At 40.4% G+C, this 15,934-nt stretch overlaps 1 protein-coding gene and 1 long non-coding RNA gene across 2 annotated transcripts; both read left to right on the top strand.

Moving 5' to 3' along the window:
* The first annotated feature begins 82 nt into the window (after window positions 1-82).
* LOC120544630 lies at window positions 83-645 on the top strand. Its single transcript, XR_005636527.1, has 3 exons — window positions 83-128; window positions 249-506; window positions 619-645. It is a non-coding gene; the product is annotated as an uncharacterized LOC120544630 (long non-coding RNA).
* A 66-nt stretch (window positions 646-711) lies between these two features.
* Window positions 712-1,752, top strand: LOC120544629. The gene is made up of 2 exons (XM_039778525.1): window positions 712-1,159; window positions 1,214-1,752. The coding sequence occupies exons 1-2, from the start codon at window positions 762-764 to the stop codon at window positions 1,572-1,574; spliced, it is 759 nt and encodes a 252-aa protein (XP_039634459.1). The 5' UTR covers window positions 712-761; the 3' UTR covers window positions 1,575-1,752.
* Window positions 1,753-15,934: the final 14,182 nt, after the last annotated feature.

Genomic DNA, 15,934 nt, shown 5'->3' with positions numbered 1-15,934 from the left:
TCCAGCCTGGATCCCATTGATAAGTCCCCAACCAAATACTCCATGAAAAGTAAGAAAAAGACCTTGTCAGGACCATGGAGAGCTTCGAAGCGCAGTGGCTCTGCACCAGGCCAGCAAGCAGCTGAGAGGTATCTGCCTCTGATATACAGTATATTTGGTGTGTGTCTACATAGAGACAACATTCACGTCTATGTGTTTACAGTACATACACATAATGTGGATTATGTCATCTTGTTATCTATTTGCAGATTGTTCATGGTTCATGGCCAGGCTGCCCAAAGACCTGATCTTAACAGGATTTCTGAGTGTGTTGCACTCAGACTCTACAAAGAGTTCCGGGAAGCCAGAAATAGGCCAAAGGACAACAAAGGGAAAACATTTGCAATACCTCAGTCAATTGTCATGACTTACAGTCATATCAAACAGCTAATAGAGGACTGCAAAGACATACTGGACAACACCAACATTTTACTTGTGACTATAAACAACACCACAGTGTCCTCCTGGTTAGTTCATATTTACAGCTTCATACATTCACTTCAATATGAAAACCTACATATTCATACAAGAAATTCCACACAAATAACAAAGTTCTATTCTGATTTTTATTTTCTCTAGGCTGCAGGATCGGCAGAAGAGAACCCGCACCGATTCGTTACTGCAAGGGGTGCAGCTTCCTCAGCAGGTCCATTTGGCAGAGGAATGCGCTCCTGGAGGCCCGGGACCTACCATCCGAGCCTGTTCAACGTGCTAATACAGTTATGGAGTTCCAGGAACCAGAAAACCGTGAGGGTGAGGCAGTGATTCGTAAACGTCGCTGTGCCAGAGCGGTGTTTCCCACTGTGCACACAGACACTGGAGCTGGTGCCAGCTCAACCAATGCAGATCAGGACTGGCCGAGAGCACAGCACTGGCCTGGGGATGCTGTCTTCCCTGCTTTGTCGGATGTTGCCTACTGCCAGCAGGGTCAACACTCAGCTCCAGCGTCTCACTCTCAAGGCTGGTCCCCTTACCAGCAGTCACCTGCTGCAGCGTCTCACTCTCAGGGCTGGTCCCCTTACCAGCCGTCGCAGTCACCTGCTGCAGCGTCTCACTCTCAGGGCTGGTCCCCTTACCAGCCGTCGCAGTCACCTGCTGCAGCGTCTCACTCTCAGGGCTGGTCCCCTTACCAGCCGTCGCAGTCACCTGCTGCAGCGTCTCACTCTCAGGGCTGGTCCCCTTACCAGTTGCCACCAGTGCCAGCTTCTCACTCCCATGGTGGCCATCATGATCAACCGCCACCAGCTCCAACACCTCAACCTCAAGGCGGGCTTCCTTACCAGCCAGCCCCAGCACCACTAGCTTCTCTCAATCGGTTCCGAGAATGGAGATTGCGAAAGGCAACCCTGGAGGATAAGGAGCGAGAGATAAGAGGTGATCCCCCCAAGAAGCGGCAAACCAAAGAAAGCTACCACTATCAGTGTAAAATATGTGGTCAGTCAAAGAGCAAACTTACTGGCCATACACAGTTACGGGGGAAATGGTACTGTCCTGCATCTGGACAGACCATCACAGAGTGGAAGACCACATTATAGAATACATATGTACTGTATATAGTTGTTTTTTTATAGTTTTTATAATTGTGCTGCACTTTGATGTTCCATAACAAGCCCATACATTGTGTTATTTCTATTCAAAGTGTTTGTTATCTTATGTTTATCTATGTTTACGTTAACGGTTTATTGGAGTTTTGTGTGTTCTTTTAAAAAAAAACACACACATAAATCTCTTTATTGGAGATGTTTGTGTTCTTTAAAAAAAACACACCTACACCTTTTGGTGTTTGTCTTCTTAAAAAAAAAAAAAAAAAAACCCACACACAACTCTTGTGGTGTAACAGTAACACATCCATCCTTTGGGTGGAAGATCCAGGTGCAAATCCTGGCAGGAGTGTGCACCTTGTTGGCCTAATCAGTATTTAATTAAAATTGAATTTATAATATACTATTTTTTATTATTATCACAACAAAGCATTATTGTTATTCTTACCAATTGCCCCAGCTTCAATCCTATTTGTATCTGTTTGGAAGTTATATTTGATGAATTCATAGCACTTTAGAAAAGTGTGCGTTAATTGAGAAATGTTTCAATCGGGGATCGAACCGGCGACTTTCTCATTTGTCCTCTCTCTCTCTCCCCTCCTCTTTCCCCCCTTTTCCTTCCCCCCTCCTAGCAGTCCCTTTTGCCCCATCTTAAGTCCAGCAGCATAACCACTGGGCTATCTTTAGATGAGGCAAGCAATGGTCCTTCGTTATTTATAAAGCATCCCTTTGATCATTAATCGCCACACCTAATGAGTGAGAGACAGTGTGAGAGAACCCTTCAAACAAGCCTTAATAAATCCACAACAGTAAATGCTATCGAAACAGCGACTTGACCGTTAGAAGCACACGGCCTTTGTGAACGTATCGGTATAAAATTTATATGGATAAACATAAAAATGTGGGCATGTCAGCGATTTAAAAAGTGGTTCGTTCTGCTCTTCGCTGGAAAATATGGACGCTTTTATCATTGGAGCCGATGGACAGAAATTTGTTGATCTCGTCATTTGGAAGCTCGCGAGCCAAAAGTATGAGACGTATCACATGACATCACAACACCTGCTGAATCTGTCAGCTGTGCTGTGCTGCAGCTATTCAGAGTCCCTGAGAGCGAGCTCTCAAACAAAGCCTCACTGTGGCAACACCATAACTGCTATCAGTCAAATGACGTGATCCTGAGCACCACAAGGCCTTTGTGAACGTACGGGTATAAATTTTATATGGATAAACGTAAAAATGTGGTCATATAGCATTCGCATTCAAAAGTGGTTTGTTCAGTGTTTCGCTGGGAAATATCCAGGAGTTTGATCATTGAAGCAAATGGAGAACGAAATGGACATCTTGTCATTTGGAAGCTCAACCAGCCAAAAGTAAAAGGCGTATCACAAAACTGAGCAGATTTTCCCCAGATTTTCAGACAGACAGACAGAAGTGGAACGCAAATGATATAGACTGATGATCATAGTTAGTCTAGTTAGTTGACTCCTACAGCAAGCCTGGAGTAATCAGTAGACTGTCTGTGAAAGTGTTGTCATGGTTACTAAGGGCCTGGGCAATGTTTATAAACATCTCTTTGATCTGATAACGATAGCACCTGCTCTTAATATGTCTCCTGTAGTACACGCCAGCACTTCAGACACTGAGAGCAGAAGAAATATTTTCATTATTATCAGATATATACTGCATAGAACGAAAAAGCATCAATCTAGCTGAGATGAGATGTGAAATATATTAGGTGAAAAGAATGGGGCTGAACAAGAAGAAAGAGGAAAGAGAGAGGGAGAGAAAGAGAGAAGAAAGGAGAGCAGAAGAGAAGAGATGAGAAGAGAGAAGAGTGTGGTGTAAAATTAATGAGCATGTGTGTGTGTGTGGGGAGTGTGTTTGTGTGTGTGTGTGTGTGGGGTGGGAGTGTGTGTGTGTTTTGAGTAGTGTGTGTGTGTTGTGTGTGTGTGTTTTGTGTGTGTTTGCATGTGTGTCTGTCTTGTGTGTGTGTGTTTGTGTGTGTGTGTGTGTGTGTGTGTGTTTATGTGTCTGTTTGTGTGTCTGTGTGTGTGTATATGTGTGTGTGTTTGCGTGTGTGCATGTGTGTGTTTGCAAAATAAAACATGAATAGCTGAATTGCTAAAGCTAAACTGGATGAATAGCTTAAAACCGTAAAAATAAGTTTAAGTAGTGAGAGTAGTTGAAAAGTCAAATAACACCTTAGCCAGGGACACAATGATGGATATGCCACAATGGGATTTGAACCCGGGCCCCCCACACCCTAGCCATGTGCCATAACCACTGCGCCATCTTCAGAACAGACAAACGTCTTTCCTTTAGTATTTATAAAGCCTCCCTTTGATCATTAATCGCCACACCTAATGAGTGAGAGACAGTGTGAGAGAACCCTTCAAACAAGCCTTAATAAATCCACAACAGTTAATGCTATCAAAACAGCGACTTGACCGTTAGAGGCACACGGCCTTTGTGAACGATTGGGTATAAAATTTATATGGATAAACATAAAAATGTGGGCATATCAGCGAATTTAAAAAGTGGTTTGGTTCTGCTCTTCGCTGGAAAATATGGACGCCTTTATCATTGAGCGGATTGGACAGAAATTTGTTTATCTCGTCATTTGGAAGCTCGCTGAGCCAAAAGTATGAGACGTATCACAAAACCGAGCAGATTTTCTGAAACTAGACAAAAATACCTACGTTTTGATGTATAAATTGTGTATGACAAGTAGATATTGTGGGCGTGAGAGCAGTTTACAGACAAGGAACTAAGATAATTTTTTTGAAGCTTCACCCTCTAGCTGTGATGTCATCCACTCTAGCAAATGCAATACACACCCTGTTTAATCGATAAAATATCCTAAAAAAATTACTAAACTTAAAAGGCTTTTCACAAAAACTGTAAAAGATATCAACCTGAAAAGTAGACCCCCGAATAGCTGAATATTTTGTGAACATTTTAAATTTTGAATCACGTCTGTAGGTGGAAGAATGTAGGAGGAGATACATTTTGAAGCAGAAGAGGATTTGAAGGATTTGAAGGCTGCTCTCATTGACTTTAATGTTAAAAAAAGTGTTAAAAAAGCTTAAAATTTTAAAAAGTATAAATAGTAGAAAAAAAAGTTGAAGAAGTCCCATCATTAGCTGAAAGAGCTGAACATTTGAAAAGTTGAATGGTTTAAATAGGTGAAAGTATGCAGAAGTTACAGAGAGCCAAAAACGTACGGAATAAAAAAAAAGAAAAATAAAAAAAAACAAAGGGGAATAAAGTTAAAAAACATTCCAACTAGAAAAATGCATTTCCCGTGTGAAAAGCGTCGGGAATGCTGAATAGCTGAACTGCTAAAGCTAACTGGTTGAATAGCTGAAATCTGTAAGAAGAAGTTGAAGTAGAGAGAATAGTTGAAAAAGTGGAAATCGTTAAAAAGTTCAAAGTTGACGCTAAATTGTTGGCTTTAAAAGCTAAAAATGACAAAATATGTAGAACATTGTGAAGTCTTTAGCTGAAGCTGAAGAATAGTTGAAAAAGTGGAAATTGGTTCAATAAGTTAAAGAAAGTAAGAGAGGGAGGGAGGAGGGATGGAGAAAGAAGGAGAGAGAGAGAAAAGAGAGAAAGAGACAGGGAGAGAGGGAGGGAGAAGGCGGGATGAGAGAGAAGGAGAGAGAGAGAAAAAGAGAGAGAGAGACAGAGAGAGATGGAGGGAGAAGGAGGGATGGAGAGAGAACAGAGAGAGGGAGGAGAAGGAGGGATGGAGAGAGGACAGAGAGAGAGAAAAGAGAAAGAAACAGGAGAGAGAGAGAAAGAAAAGAGAAACAGAGAGATAGAGAGGGAGGGAGAAGGCGGATGGAGAAAGGAGGAGAGAGAGAAAGAGAGAGAGACAGAGAGAGAGAGGGAGGGATGGAGAGAGGACAGAGAGAGAGGGAGAGGAGGGATGGAGAGAGAAAAAGAGAGAGAAACAGGGGAGAGAGAGAGAAAGAAAAGAGAAACAAGAGATAGAGAGGAGGGAGAAGGCGGATGGAGAAAGAAGGAGAGAGAGAAAAAAGAGAAAGAGACAGGGAGAGAGGGAGGAGAAGGCGGGATAGAGAGAAGGAGAGAGAGAGAAAAAGAGAGAGAGAGAAGAGAGAGAGGAGGGATGGAGAGAGGACAGAGAGAGAGAAAAGAGAGAGAAACAGGAGAGAGAGAGAAAGAAAAAGAGAAACAGAGAGATGAGAGGGGAGGAGAAGGGGATGGAGAAAGAAGGAGAGAGAAAGAAAGAGAGAGAGAGAGAGAGAGAGAGAGAGAGAGAGAGGATGGAGAGAGGACAAGAGAGAAACAGAGGAGAGAGAGAGAAAGAAAAGAGAAACAGAGAGATAGAGAGGGGGAGAGAGAAGACAGTCAGAGAGAAGTGGAAGACCACAGACTACTGTTCATATTACTGCCTGTAGTATCTGTATAGACTACTGTTCATATTACTGCCTGTAGTATCTGTATAGACTACTGTTCATATTACTGCCTGTAGTATCTGTATAGACTACTGTTCATATTACTGCCTGTAGTATCTGTATAGACTACTGTTCATATTACTGCCTGTAGTATCTGTATAGACTACTGTTCATATTACTGCCTGTAGTATCTGGGTGTGTCTGTGAAAGTGTTGTCATGGTAACGAATGGCCAGTGGATATGTTTATAAACATGATTTGATGTCTGTAATCAAGTTGATGAGCAACACCTGCTGAATCTGTCAGCTGTGCTGTGCTTCAGCTATTCAGAGTCCCTGAGAGCGAGCTCTCAAACAAAGCCTCACAGTGGCAAAACGATAACTGCTATCAGTCAAATGACGTGATCCTGAGCATCACAAGGCCTTTGTGAACGTATCGGTATAAAATTTATATGGATAAACGTAAAAATGTGGTCATATCAGCGATTTCAAAAAGTGGTTCGTTCAGTGTTTTCGCGGGAAATATCTAGGAGTTTGATCATTGAAGCCAATGGAGAACGATATGGACATCTTGTCATTTGGAAGCTCAACCAGCCAAAAGTAAAAGGCGTATCACCAAACTGAGCAGATTCTTCTGGAAACTAGACAAAAATACCTACGTTTTGATGTATAAATTGTGTATGACAAGTAGATATTGTGGGCGTGAGAGCAGTTTACAGACAAGGAACTAAGATAATTTTTTCGGCTTCACCCTCTAGCTGTGATGTCATCCACTCTAGCAAACGCCACAATACACACCCTGTTTAATCGATAAAATTTCCTGAAATAATCACTAAACTTAAACAGCTTTTTCACAAAAACTGTAAAAGATATCAAAACACTGAAAGCACACCCCGAATAGCTGAATATTTTGTGAACATTTTAAATTTTGAATCACGTCTGTAGGTGGAAGAATGTAGGAGGAGATACATTTTGAAGCAGAAGAAGATTTGAAGTTGTTGAAGCGCTGCTCTCATTGACTTTAATGTTAAAAAAAAGTGTTAAAAAGCTTAAAATTTGAAAAAGTATAAATAGTAGAAAAAAAGTTGAAGAAGTCCCATCATTAGCTGAAAGAGCTGAACATTTGAAAAGTTGAATGGTTTAAATAGGTGAAAGTATGCAGAAGTTACAGAGAGCCAAAAAACGTACGGAAGAGGGAATAAAAAAAAAAAAAAAAAAAAAAAAAAAAGAAAAAAAAAACAAAACAAAGGGAATGCAGAACAGATACTAGAAAATGCATTTCCTGCGGAAAATGCGTGGGAATGCTGAATAGCTGAACTGCTAAAGCTAACTGGTTGAATAGCTGAAATCTGTAAGAAGAAGTTGAAATAGTGAGAATAGTTGAAAAAGTGGAAATCGTTAAAAAGTTGGCTTTAAAAGCTGAAAAATGACAAAATATGTAGAACATTGTGAAGTCTTTAGCTGAAGCTGAAGAATAGTTGAAAAAGTGGAAATTGGTTCAATAAGTTAAAGAAAGTAAGAGAGGGAGGGAGGAGGGATGGAGAAAGAAGGAGAGAGAGAGAAAAAGAGAAAGAGACAGGGAGAGAGGGAGGGAGAAGGGGGGATGAGAGAGAAGGAGAGAGAGAGAAAAAGAGAGAGAGACAGAGAGAGATGGAGGGAGAAGGAGGGATGGAGAGAGGACAGAGAGAGGGAGGGAGAAGGAGGGATGGAGAGAGGACAGAGAGAGAGAAAAGAGAGAGAAACAGGGAGAGAGAGAGAAAGAAAAGAGAAACAGAGAGAGAGGGAGGGAGAAGGCGAGATGGAGAAAGGAAAGAGAGAGAGACAGAGAGAGAGAGGGAGGGATGGAGAGAGGACAGAGAGAGAGGGAGAAGGAGGGATGGAGAGAGAAAAGAGAGAGAAACAGAGAGATAGAGAGGGGGAGAGAGAAGACATTCAGAGAGAAGTGGAAGACCACTGTGCTGTGCTGCAGCTATTCAGAGTCCCTGAGAGCAAGCTCTCAAACAAAGCCTCACTGTGGCAACACCATAACTGCTATCAGCCAAATGACGTGATCCTGAGCACCACAAGGCCTTTGTGAACTGACCGGTATAAAAATTTATATGGATAAACGTGAAAAATGTGGTCATATCAGCGATTTCAAAAAGTGGTTTGTTCAGTGTTTCGCGGGGAAATATCCAGGAGTTTGATCATTGAAGCAAATGGAGAACGAAATGGACATCTTGTCATTTGGAAGCTCAACCAGCCAAAAGTAAAAGGCGTATCACAAAACTGAGCAGATTTTCCCCAGATTTTCAGACAGACAGACAGAAGTGGAACGCAAATGATATAGACTGATGATCATAGTTAGTCTAGTTAGTTGACTCCTACAGCAAGCCTGGAGTAATCAGTAGACTGTCTGTGAAAGTGTTGTCATGGTTACTAAGGGCCTGGGCAATGTTTATAAACATCTCTTTGATCTGATAACGATAGCACCTGCTCTTAATATGTCTCCTGTAGTACACGCCAGCACTTCAGACACTGAGAGCAGAAGAAATATTTTCATTATTATCAGATATATACTGCATAGAACGAAAAAAGCATCAATCTAGCTGAGATGAGATGTGAAATATATTAGGTGAAAAGAATGGGGCTGAACAAGAAGAAAGAGAGGAAAGAGAGAGGGAGAGAAAGAGAGAAGAAAGGAGAGCAGAAGAGAAGAGATGAGAAGAGAGAAGAGGTGGTGTGTAACACTGTCAGCGTGGTGTGTGTGTGTGTGTGGGGAGTGTTTGTGTGTGTGTGTGGGGGTGGGAGTGTGTGTGTTTTGAGTAGTGTGTGTGTGTTGTGTGTGTGTGTTTGTGTGTGTGTTTGCATGTGTGTCTGTCTTTGTGTGTGTGTGTTTTGTGTGTGTGTGTGTGTTTATGTGTCTGTTTGTGTGTCTGTGTGTGTGTATATGTGTGTGTGTTTTTGCGTGCGTGCATGTGTGTGTTTGCAAAATAAAACATGAATAGCTGAATTGCTAAAGCTAAACTGGATGAATAGCTTAAAACCGTAAAAATAAGTTTAAGTAGTGAGATAGTTGAAAAGTCAAATAACACCTTAGCCAGGGACACAATGATGGATATGCCACAATGGGATTTGAACCCGGCCCCCACACCCTAGCCATGTGCCATAACCACTGCGCCATCTTCAGAACAGACAAACGCTTTTCCCTTTAGTATTTATAAAGCCTCCCTTTGATCATTAATCGCCACACCTAATGAGTGAGAGACAGTGTGAGAGAACCCTTCAAACAAGCCTTTAATAAATACACAACAGTTAATGCTATCAAAACAAGCGACTTGACCGTTAGAGGCACAACGGCCCTTTGTGAACGTATCGGTATAAAATTTATATGGATAAACATAAAAATGTGGGCATATCAGCAATTTAAAAAGTGGTTCGTTCTGCTCTTCGCTGGAAAATATGGACGCCTTTTATCATTGGCCGCGGATGGAGAGAAATTTGTTTTTCTCGTCATTTGGAAGCTCGCTGAGCCAAAAGTATGGAGACGTATCACCATAACGAGCAGATTTTCTGAAACTAGACAAAAATACCTACGTTTTGATGTATAAATTGTGTATGACAAGTAGATATTGTGGGCGTGAGAGCAGTTTACAGACAAGGAACTAAGATAATTTTTTGAAGCTTCACCCTCTAGCTGTGATGTCATCCACTCTAGCAAATGCAATACACACCCTGTTTAATCGATAAAAATCCTAAAAAGATTTACTAAACTTAAAAAGGCTTTTTCACAAAAACTGTAAAAGATATCAACCTGAAAAGTAGACCCCGAATAGCTGAATATTTTGTGAACATTTTAAATTTTGAATCACGTCTGTAGGTGGAAGAATGTAGGAGGAGATACATTTTGAAGCAGAAGAGGATTTGAAGGATTTGAAGGCTGCTCTCATTGACTTTAATGTTAAAAAAAAGTGTTAAAAAGCTTAAAATTTGAAAAAGTATAAATAGTAGAAAAAAAGTTGAAGAAGTCCCATCATTAGCTGAAAGAGCTGAACATTTGAAAAGTTGAATGGTTTAAATAGGTGAAAGTATCAGAAGTTACAGAGAGCCAAAAAACGCAGAAAAAAAAAAAAAAAAAAAAAAACAAAGGGAATGAAAAACAGCATTCAATTAGAAAATGCATTTCCCGTGAAAATGCGTGGGAATGCTGAATAGCTGAACTGCTAAAGCTAACTGGTTGAATAGCTGAAATCTGTAAGAAGAAGTTGAAGTAGTGAGAATAGTTGAAAAAGTGGAAATCGCTAAAAGTTCAAAGTTGACGCTTAAATTGTTGGCTTTTAAAAGCTGAAAAATGACAAAATATGTAGAACATTGTGAAGTCTTTAGCTGAAGCTGAAGAATAGTTGAAAAGAGGGAAATTGGTTCAATAAGTTAAAGAAAGTAAGAGAGGGAGGGAGGAGGGATGGAGAAAGAAGGAGAGAGAGAGAAAAGAGAAAGAGACAGGGAGAGGGGAGGGAGAAGGTGGATGAGAGAGAAGGAGAGAGAGAGAAAAGAGAGAGAGACAGAGAGAGATGGAGGGAGAAGGAGGGATGGAGAGAGAACAGAGAGAGGAGGAGAAGGAGGGATGGAGAGAGAGAGAGAAAAGAGAAAGAAACAGGAGAGAGAGAGAAAGAAAAGAGAAACAGAGAGATAGAGAGGAGGGAGAAGGGGGTGGAGAAAGGAGAGAGAGAGAAAGAGAGAGAGAGAAGAGAGAGAGGGAGGAGGAGAGGACAGAGAGAGGGGAGAAGGAGGGAGGAGAGAGAAAAGAGAGAGAAAGGAGGAGAGAGAAAAGAAAAGAGAAACAGAGAGACAGAGGAGGGAGGAGAAGGAGGAGAAAGAGAGAGAGAAAGAGAGAAAGAGAGGGAGGAGAGAGAAGGAGAGAGAGAGAGAGAGAGAGAGAGAGAGAGAGAGAGAAAGAGAGAGAGAAAGAGAAACAGAGAGAGGAGGAGAAGGAGAAAGAGAGAAAGAGAGAGAGAGGAGGGAGAGAGGACAGAGAGAGAAAGAAGGAGAGAAAGAAAAGAGAAAGAGAGAGAGAGAGGGAGAGAGAAGACAGCAGAGGAAGACCACAGACACAGAACAGACCAGCACAGAGCCCAAAGACACACACAACACAGCCAGACACCAGAGACCACAGCCCACACACCAGGCACACAGACACAAGGAACACAGTGGAGAACAACGAAGGAACACGGCCCAAAAACAGAAAAGAGAGACACAGGAAATAAACACATAAACAAAGAAAACGAGAGAAACAACACAAAAAAAAAGGAAACAAAGGACAAAAAAAGAGAAAAACACAAAATGGAGGAAGAAGAGAAAAAAAGACAAAAAGGAAGAAGAGCAAAAGAAACCCACAAAGAAAAAAAAAAGAGAAAAAAGAGAAAAAGAAAAATGGAAAGAAAAAAAAAGGAAATAGAAAAAGAAATGACAAAATAGAGAGGAAAAAGAAGAGGAGGAAGAGAGAGAAGGAGGAGAAGGAAGAGACAGAGAGAGGAAACAGGAAGAAAAGAGGAAATGGAGAAAGAGAGAAAGAGAGAGAAACAGAGAGAGAGAGGAGGATGGAGAGAGGACAGAGAGAGAGGAGAAGGAGGAGAGAAAAAGAGAGAGAAACAGAGAGAAGGAAGAAGAGAAGACATCGAGAGAAGACAGAGCAAGAGAAGAAAACAAGGACGGAGAAAAAGAACGAAAAAAGAAAAAGGCAGCAGTGAATGAAAGAGGAAATGGAAAAATGGAGAAAATGGAAAGAGCCACGAAAAGGACAAAAATGAGTAGATGCCACAGAGACAGAGGAAATGAATAAGCACCAGTAAGAGAAAGAAAGGAAAAAGGGTATGAAAAAATTGATGGATAAAAGAAGAGTAGTACACAAAGAGCACTAAAAGAGTAAAAGTAGTAAAATAGAAGAAAAAGACAATGAAGGAGATGAGATGGAAGAAGGGAAAAGAATGGAGGAAGAAGAAGAAAGAGGAAAGAGAGAGGGAGAGAAAGAGAGAAGAAAGGAGAGAAGAGAAAGAGATGAGAAAGAGAAGAGTGGAAAAAAATTGTGTGTGTCGAGGGAAGGAAAGAAATAAAATGAAATGGTGGTATGTGAAATATGAATAGTGGAACTGGATGAATAGCTTAAAACCGAAAAATAAGTTTAAGTAGTGAGAGTAAGTTGAAAAGTCAAATAACACCTTAGCCAGGGACACAATGATGGATATGCCACAATGGGATTTGAACCCGGCCCCCACACCCTAGCCATGTGCCATAACCACTGCGCCCATCTTCAGAACAGACAAACACCTTCCCTTTAGTATTTATAAAGCCTCCTTTGATCATTAATCGCCACACCTAATGAGTGAGAGACAGTGTGAGAGAACCCTTCAAACAAGCCTTAATAAATCCACAACAGTTAATGCTATCGAAACAGCGACTTGACCGTTAGAGGCACACGGCCTTTGTGAACGTGATCGGTATAAAATTTATATGGATAAACATAAAAATGTGGGCATGTCAGCAATTTAAAAAGTGGTTCGTTCTGCCTTTCGCTGGAAAATATGGACGCTTTTATCATTGCTGCGGATTGAGAGAAATTTGTTTTCTCTCGATATTTGAAGCTCGCTGAGCCAAAAGTATGAGACGTGATCACAAAACCGAGCAGATTTTCTGAAACTAGACAAAAATACCTACGTTTTGATGTATAAATTGTGTATGACAAGTAGATATTGTGGGCGTGAGAGCAGTTTACAGACAAGGAACTAAGATAATTTTTTGAAGCTTCACCCTCTAGCTGTGATGTCATCCACTCTAGCAAATGCAATACACACCCTGTTTAATCGATAAAAATTTCCTGAAAAAATTACTAAACTTAAAGGGTTTTTCACAAAAACTGTAAAAGATATCAACCTGAAAAGTAGACCCCGAATAGCTGAATATTTTGTGAACATTTTAAATTTTGAATCACGTCTGTAGGTGGAAGAATGTAGGAGGAGATACATTTTGAAGCAGAAGAGGATTTGAAGGATTTGAAGGCTGCTCTCATTGACTTTAATGTTAAAAAAAGTGTTAAAAAGCTTAAAATTTTAAAAAAGTATAAATAGTAGAAAAAAAGTTGAAGAAGTCCCATCATTAGCTGAAAGAGCTGAACATTTGAAAAGTTGAATGGTTTAAATAGGTGAAAGTATGCAGAAGTTACAGAGAGCCAAAAAAACGTCGGAAGAGGAATAATAAGAAAAAAGAATAACTAGAAAAATGCATTTCCTGCAGAAAATGCGTGGGAATGCTGAACAGCTGAATTGGCTAAAGCTAAACTGGTTGAATAGCTTAAATCTGTAAGAAGAAGTTGAAGTAGTCAAAATAGTTGAAAAAGCCGAAATCGTTTTAATTAAAGTATGAATTTCATTAAAAAGTTAAAACTTTATGCTAAACTGAACTGTTTGCTTTAAATGTTGAATAATGACAAAATGTGTAGAACATTGTGAGGTGTGAGTAGATTTTCTAACTGATAATGACTCACATATGCAGAAATATGAAACAAATTAATACTGTAATACTGTTAAAGATGAAAGTTGAAAAGGCTGAAAGAAGAAATATTTTTATTATTATCAGATATATACACTGCATAGAACGAAAAAGCATCAATCTAGCTGAGATGAGATGTGAAATATATTAGGTGAAAAAACTGGGGCTAAACAAGAAGAAAGAGAGGAAAGAGACAAGGAGAGAAAGAGAGAAGAAAGAAGAGCAGGACAGAAGAGAAGAGAAGAGAGAGGAGAGAAAGAGAATAAAGAGAGGAGAGAAAGAATAAAGAGGAGAGAGAGAGGAAAGAGGAAAGAGAGGAGAGAAAAAAAGAGAGGAAAGATAGAAAAAATTAGAAAGAGAGCAACTTTGACTAAAATTGACTAAAAAGGCTTAAAGTTTGACTGTTGGGAAAGGGTTGTCATGGCTACTAAGTGTCTGTGACGTGTTTATAAACATGCTTTGTGTATGTGTGTCTGTGTATGTCTGCATGTGTGTGTGTGTCTGTGTGTGCTTGCGTGTGTGTGTTTGTGTGTCTGTGTCTCTGTGTGTGTCTTTGTGTGTGCGTGTGTGTGTGTGTAGGTGTGTGTCTGTCTGTGTGTGCTTGCGTGTGTGTGTGTGTGTGTGTGTGCTTGCGTGTGTGTGTGTCTGTGTGTGTGTTTGTGTGTCTGTGTCTCTGTGTGTCTTTGTGTGTGTGTGTGTGTGTGTGTAGGTGTGTGTCTGTCTGTCTGTGTGTGTGTGTGTGTATAGGTGTGTGTCTTGTGTGTGTGTGTGTGTAGGTGTGTGTCTGTCTGTGTGTGTGTGTGTCTGTCTGTGTGTGTGTGTATCTGTGTGTGTCTGTCTGTCTGTGTGTGTGTGTGTATCTATGTGTGTGTCTGTGCGTGTGTGTGTGTATAGGTGTGTGTCTGTGTGTGTGTGTCTGTGCGTGTGTGTGTGTATAGGTGTGTGTCTGTGTGTGTCTTTGTGTGTGTGTCTGCTAAACTGGATGAATAGCTTAAATACGTAAGAATAAGTTGAAGTAGCGAGAGTGGTTGAAAAAGTACAACAACATCCTACACTGGGACACATTGATTGATGTACCACAGCAGGATTCGAACCCTGGTCCTCCACACCAAAGCCCTGCAGCATAACCACTGGGCTATCTTTAGATGAGACAAGCACTGGTCCTTCTTTATTTATAAAGCCTCCCTTTGATCATTAATCACCACACCTAATGAGTGAGAGACAATGTGAGAGAACCCTTCAAACAAGCCTTAATAAATCCACAACAGTACATGCTATCGAAACAGCGACTTGACCGTTAGAGACACACGGCCTTTGTGAACGTATCGGTATAAAATTTATATGGATAAACATAAAAATGTGGGCATGTCAGCGATTTAAAAAAGTGGTTCGTTCTGCTCTTCGCTGGAAAATATGGACGCCTTTTATCATTGGCTACGGATGGAGAGAAATTTGTTGATCTCGTCATTTGGAAGCTCGCTGAGCCAAAAGTATAAGACATATTGCTTAACCGAGCAAGTTTTCTGAAACTAGACAAAAATACCTACGTTTTGATGTATAAATTGTGTATGACAAGTAGATATTGTGGGCGTGAGAGCAGTTTACAGACAAGGAACTAAGATAATTTTTTCGAAGCTTCACCCTCTAGCTGTGATGTCATCCACTCTAAGCAGCGCAATACACACCCTGTTTAATCGATAAAATTTCCTGAAATAATCACTAAACTTAAACAGCTTTTTCACAAAAACTGTAAAAGATATCAAACTGAAAAGTAGACCCCGGATAGCTGAATATTTTGTGAACATTTTAAAGTTTGTTTGGCGTCTGTAGGTGAAAGTATGAAGGAGTTGAAACTTTTGGGAGCAGAAGAAGATTTTAAGGGGTTGAAGTCTGCTCTCATTGACTTCAATGTAAAAAAAAAGTGTTAAAAAGCTTAAAATTTTAAAAAGTATAAATAGTAGAAAAAAAGTTGAAGAAGTCCCATCATTAGCTGAAAGAGCTGAACATTTGAAAAGTTGAATGGTTTAAATAGCTGAAAGTATGCAGAAGTTACGGAGAGCCAAAAAACCGCATCGAAGAGGGAATAAGAAGTAAAAAATAAAAAAAATGGCCGACAGAAACAACAATAGTTGAGCTGCAGAACAGCATTCACCAATAAATAAAGAACCGAATAACAACAGGTGGAATAGCTGTAGAACAGCATCTCCCCACAATAAAGAACCTAATAACAATAGGTGGAATAAAGCGTAGAACAGCATTCCCTAACTAGAAAAATGCATTTCCCATGAAAATGCGCGGGAATGCTGAATAGCTGAACTGCTAAAGCTAACTGGTCAGTTGAATAGCTTGAACGTAAGCAAGAAGAAGTTGAAATAGTGAGAATAGTTGAAAAGTGGAAATCGCTAAAAAGCTAG

Source organism: Perca fluviatilis, chromosome 16 (genome assembly GCF_010015445.1).
Source record: "Perca fluviatilis chromosome 16, GENO_Pfluv_1.0, whole genome shotgun sequence".
Lineage (NCBI taxonomy): Eukaryota > Metazoa > Chordata > Actinopteri > Perciformes > Percidae > Perca > Perca fluviatilis.
Note: the sequence above shows the minus strand (reverse complement) of the source record. Positions and strands in the feature narration are given on the sequence as shown.

Excerpts from the sequence above, each read along its gene's own strand:
- LOC120544629 (XM_039778525.1), top strand. The coding sequence starts at position 762 with ATGGAGTTCCAGGAACCAGAAAACCGTGAGGGTGAGGCAGTGATTCGT. Across the intron at positions 1,160-1,213 it reads GCGTCTCACTCTCAGGGCTG|GTCCCCTTACCAGTTGCCAC; the intron begins GTCCCCTTACCA and ends CTCTCAGGGCTG.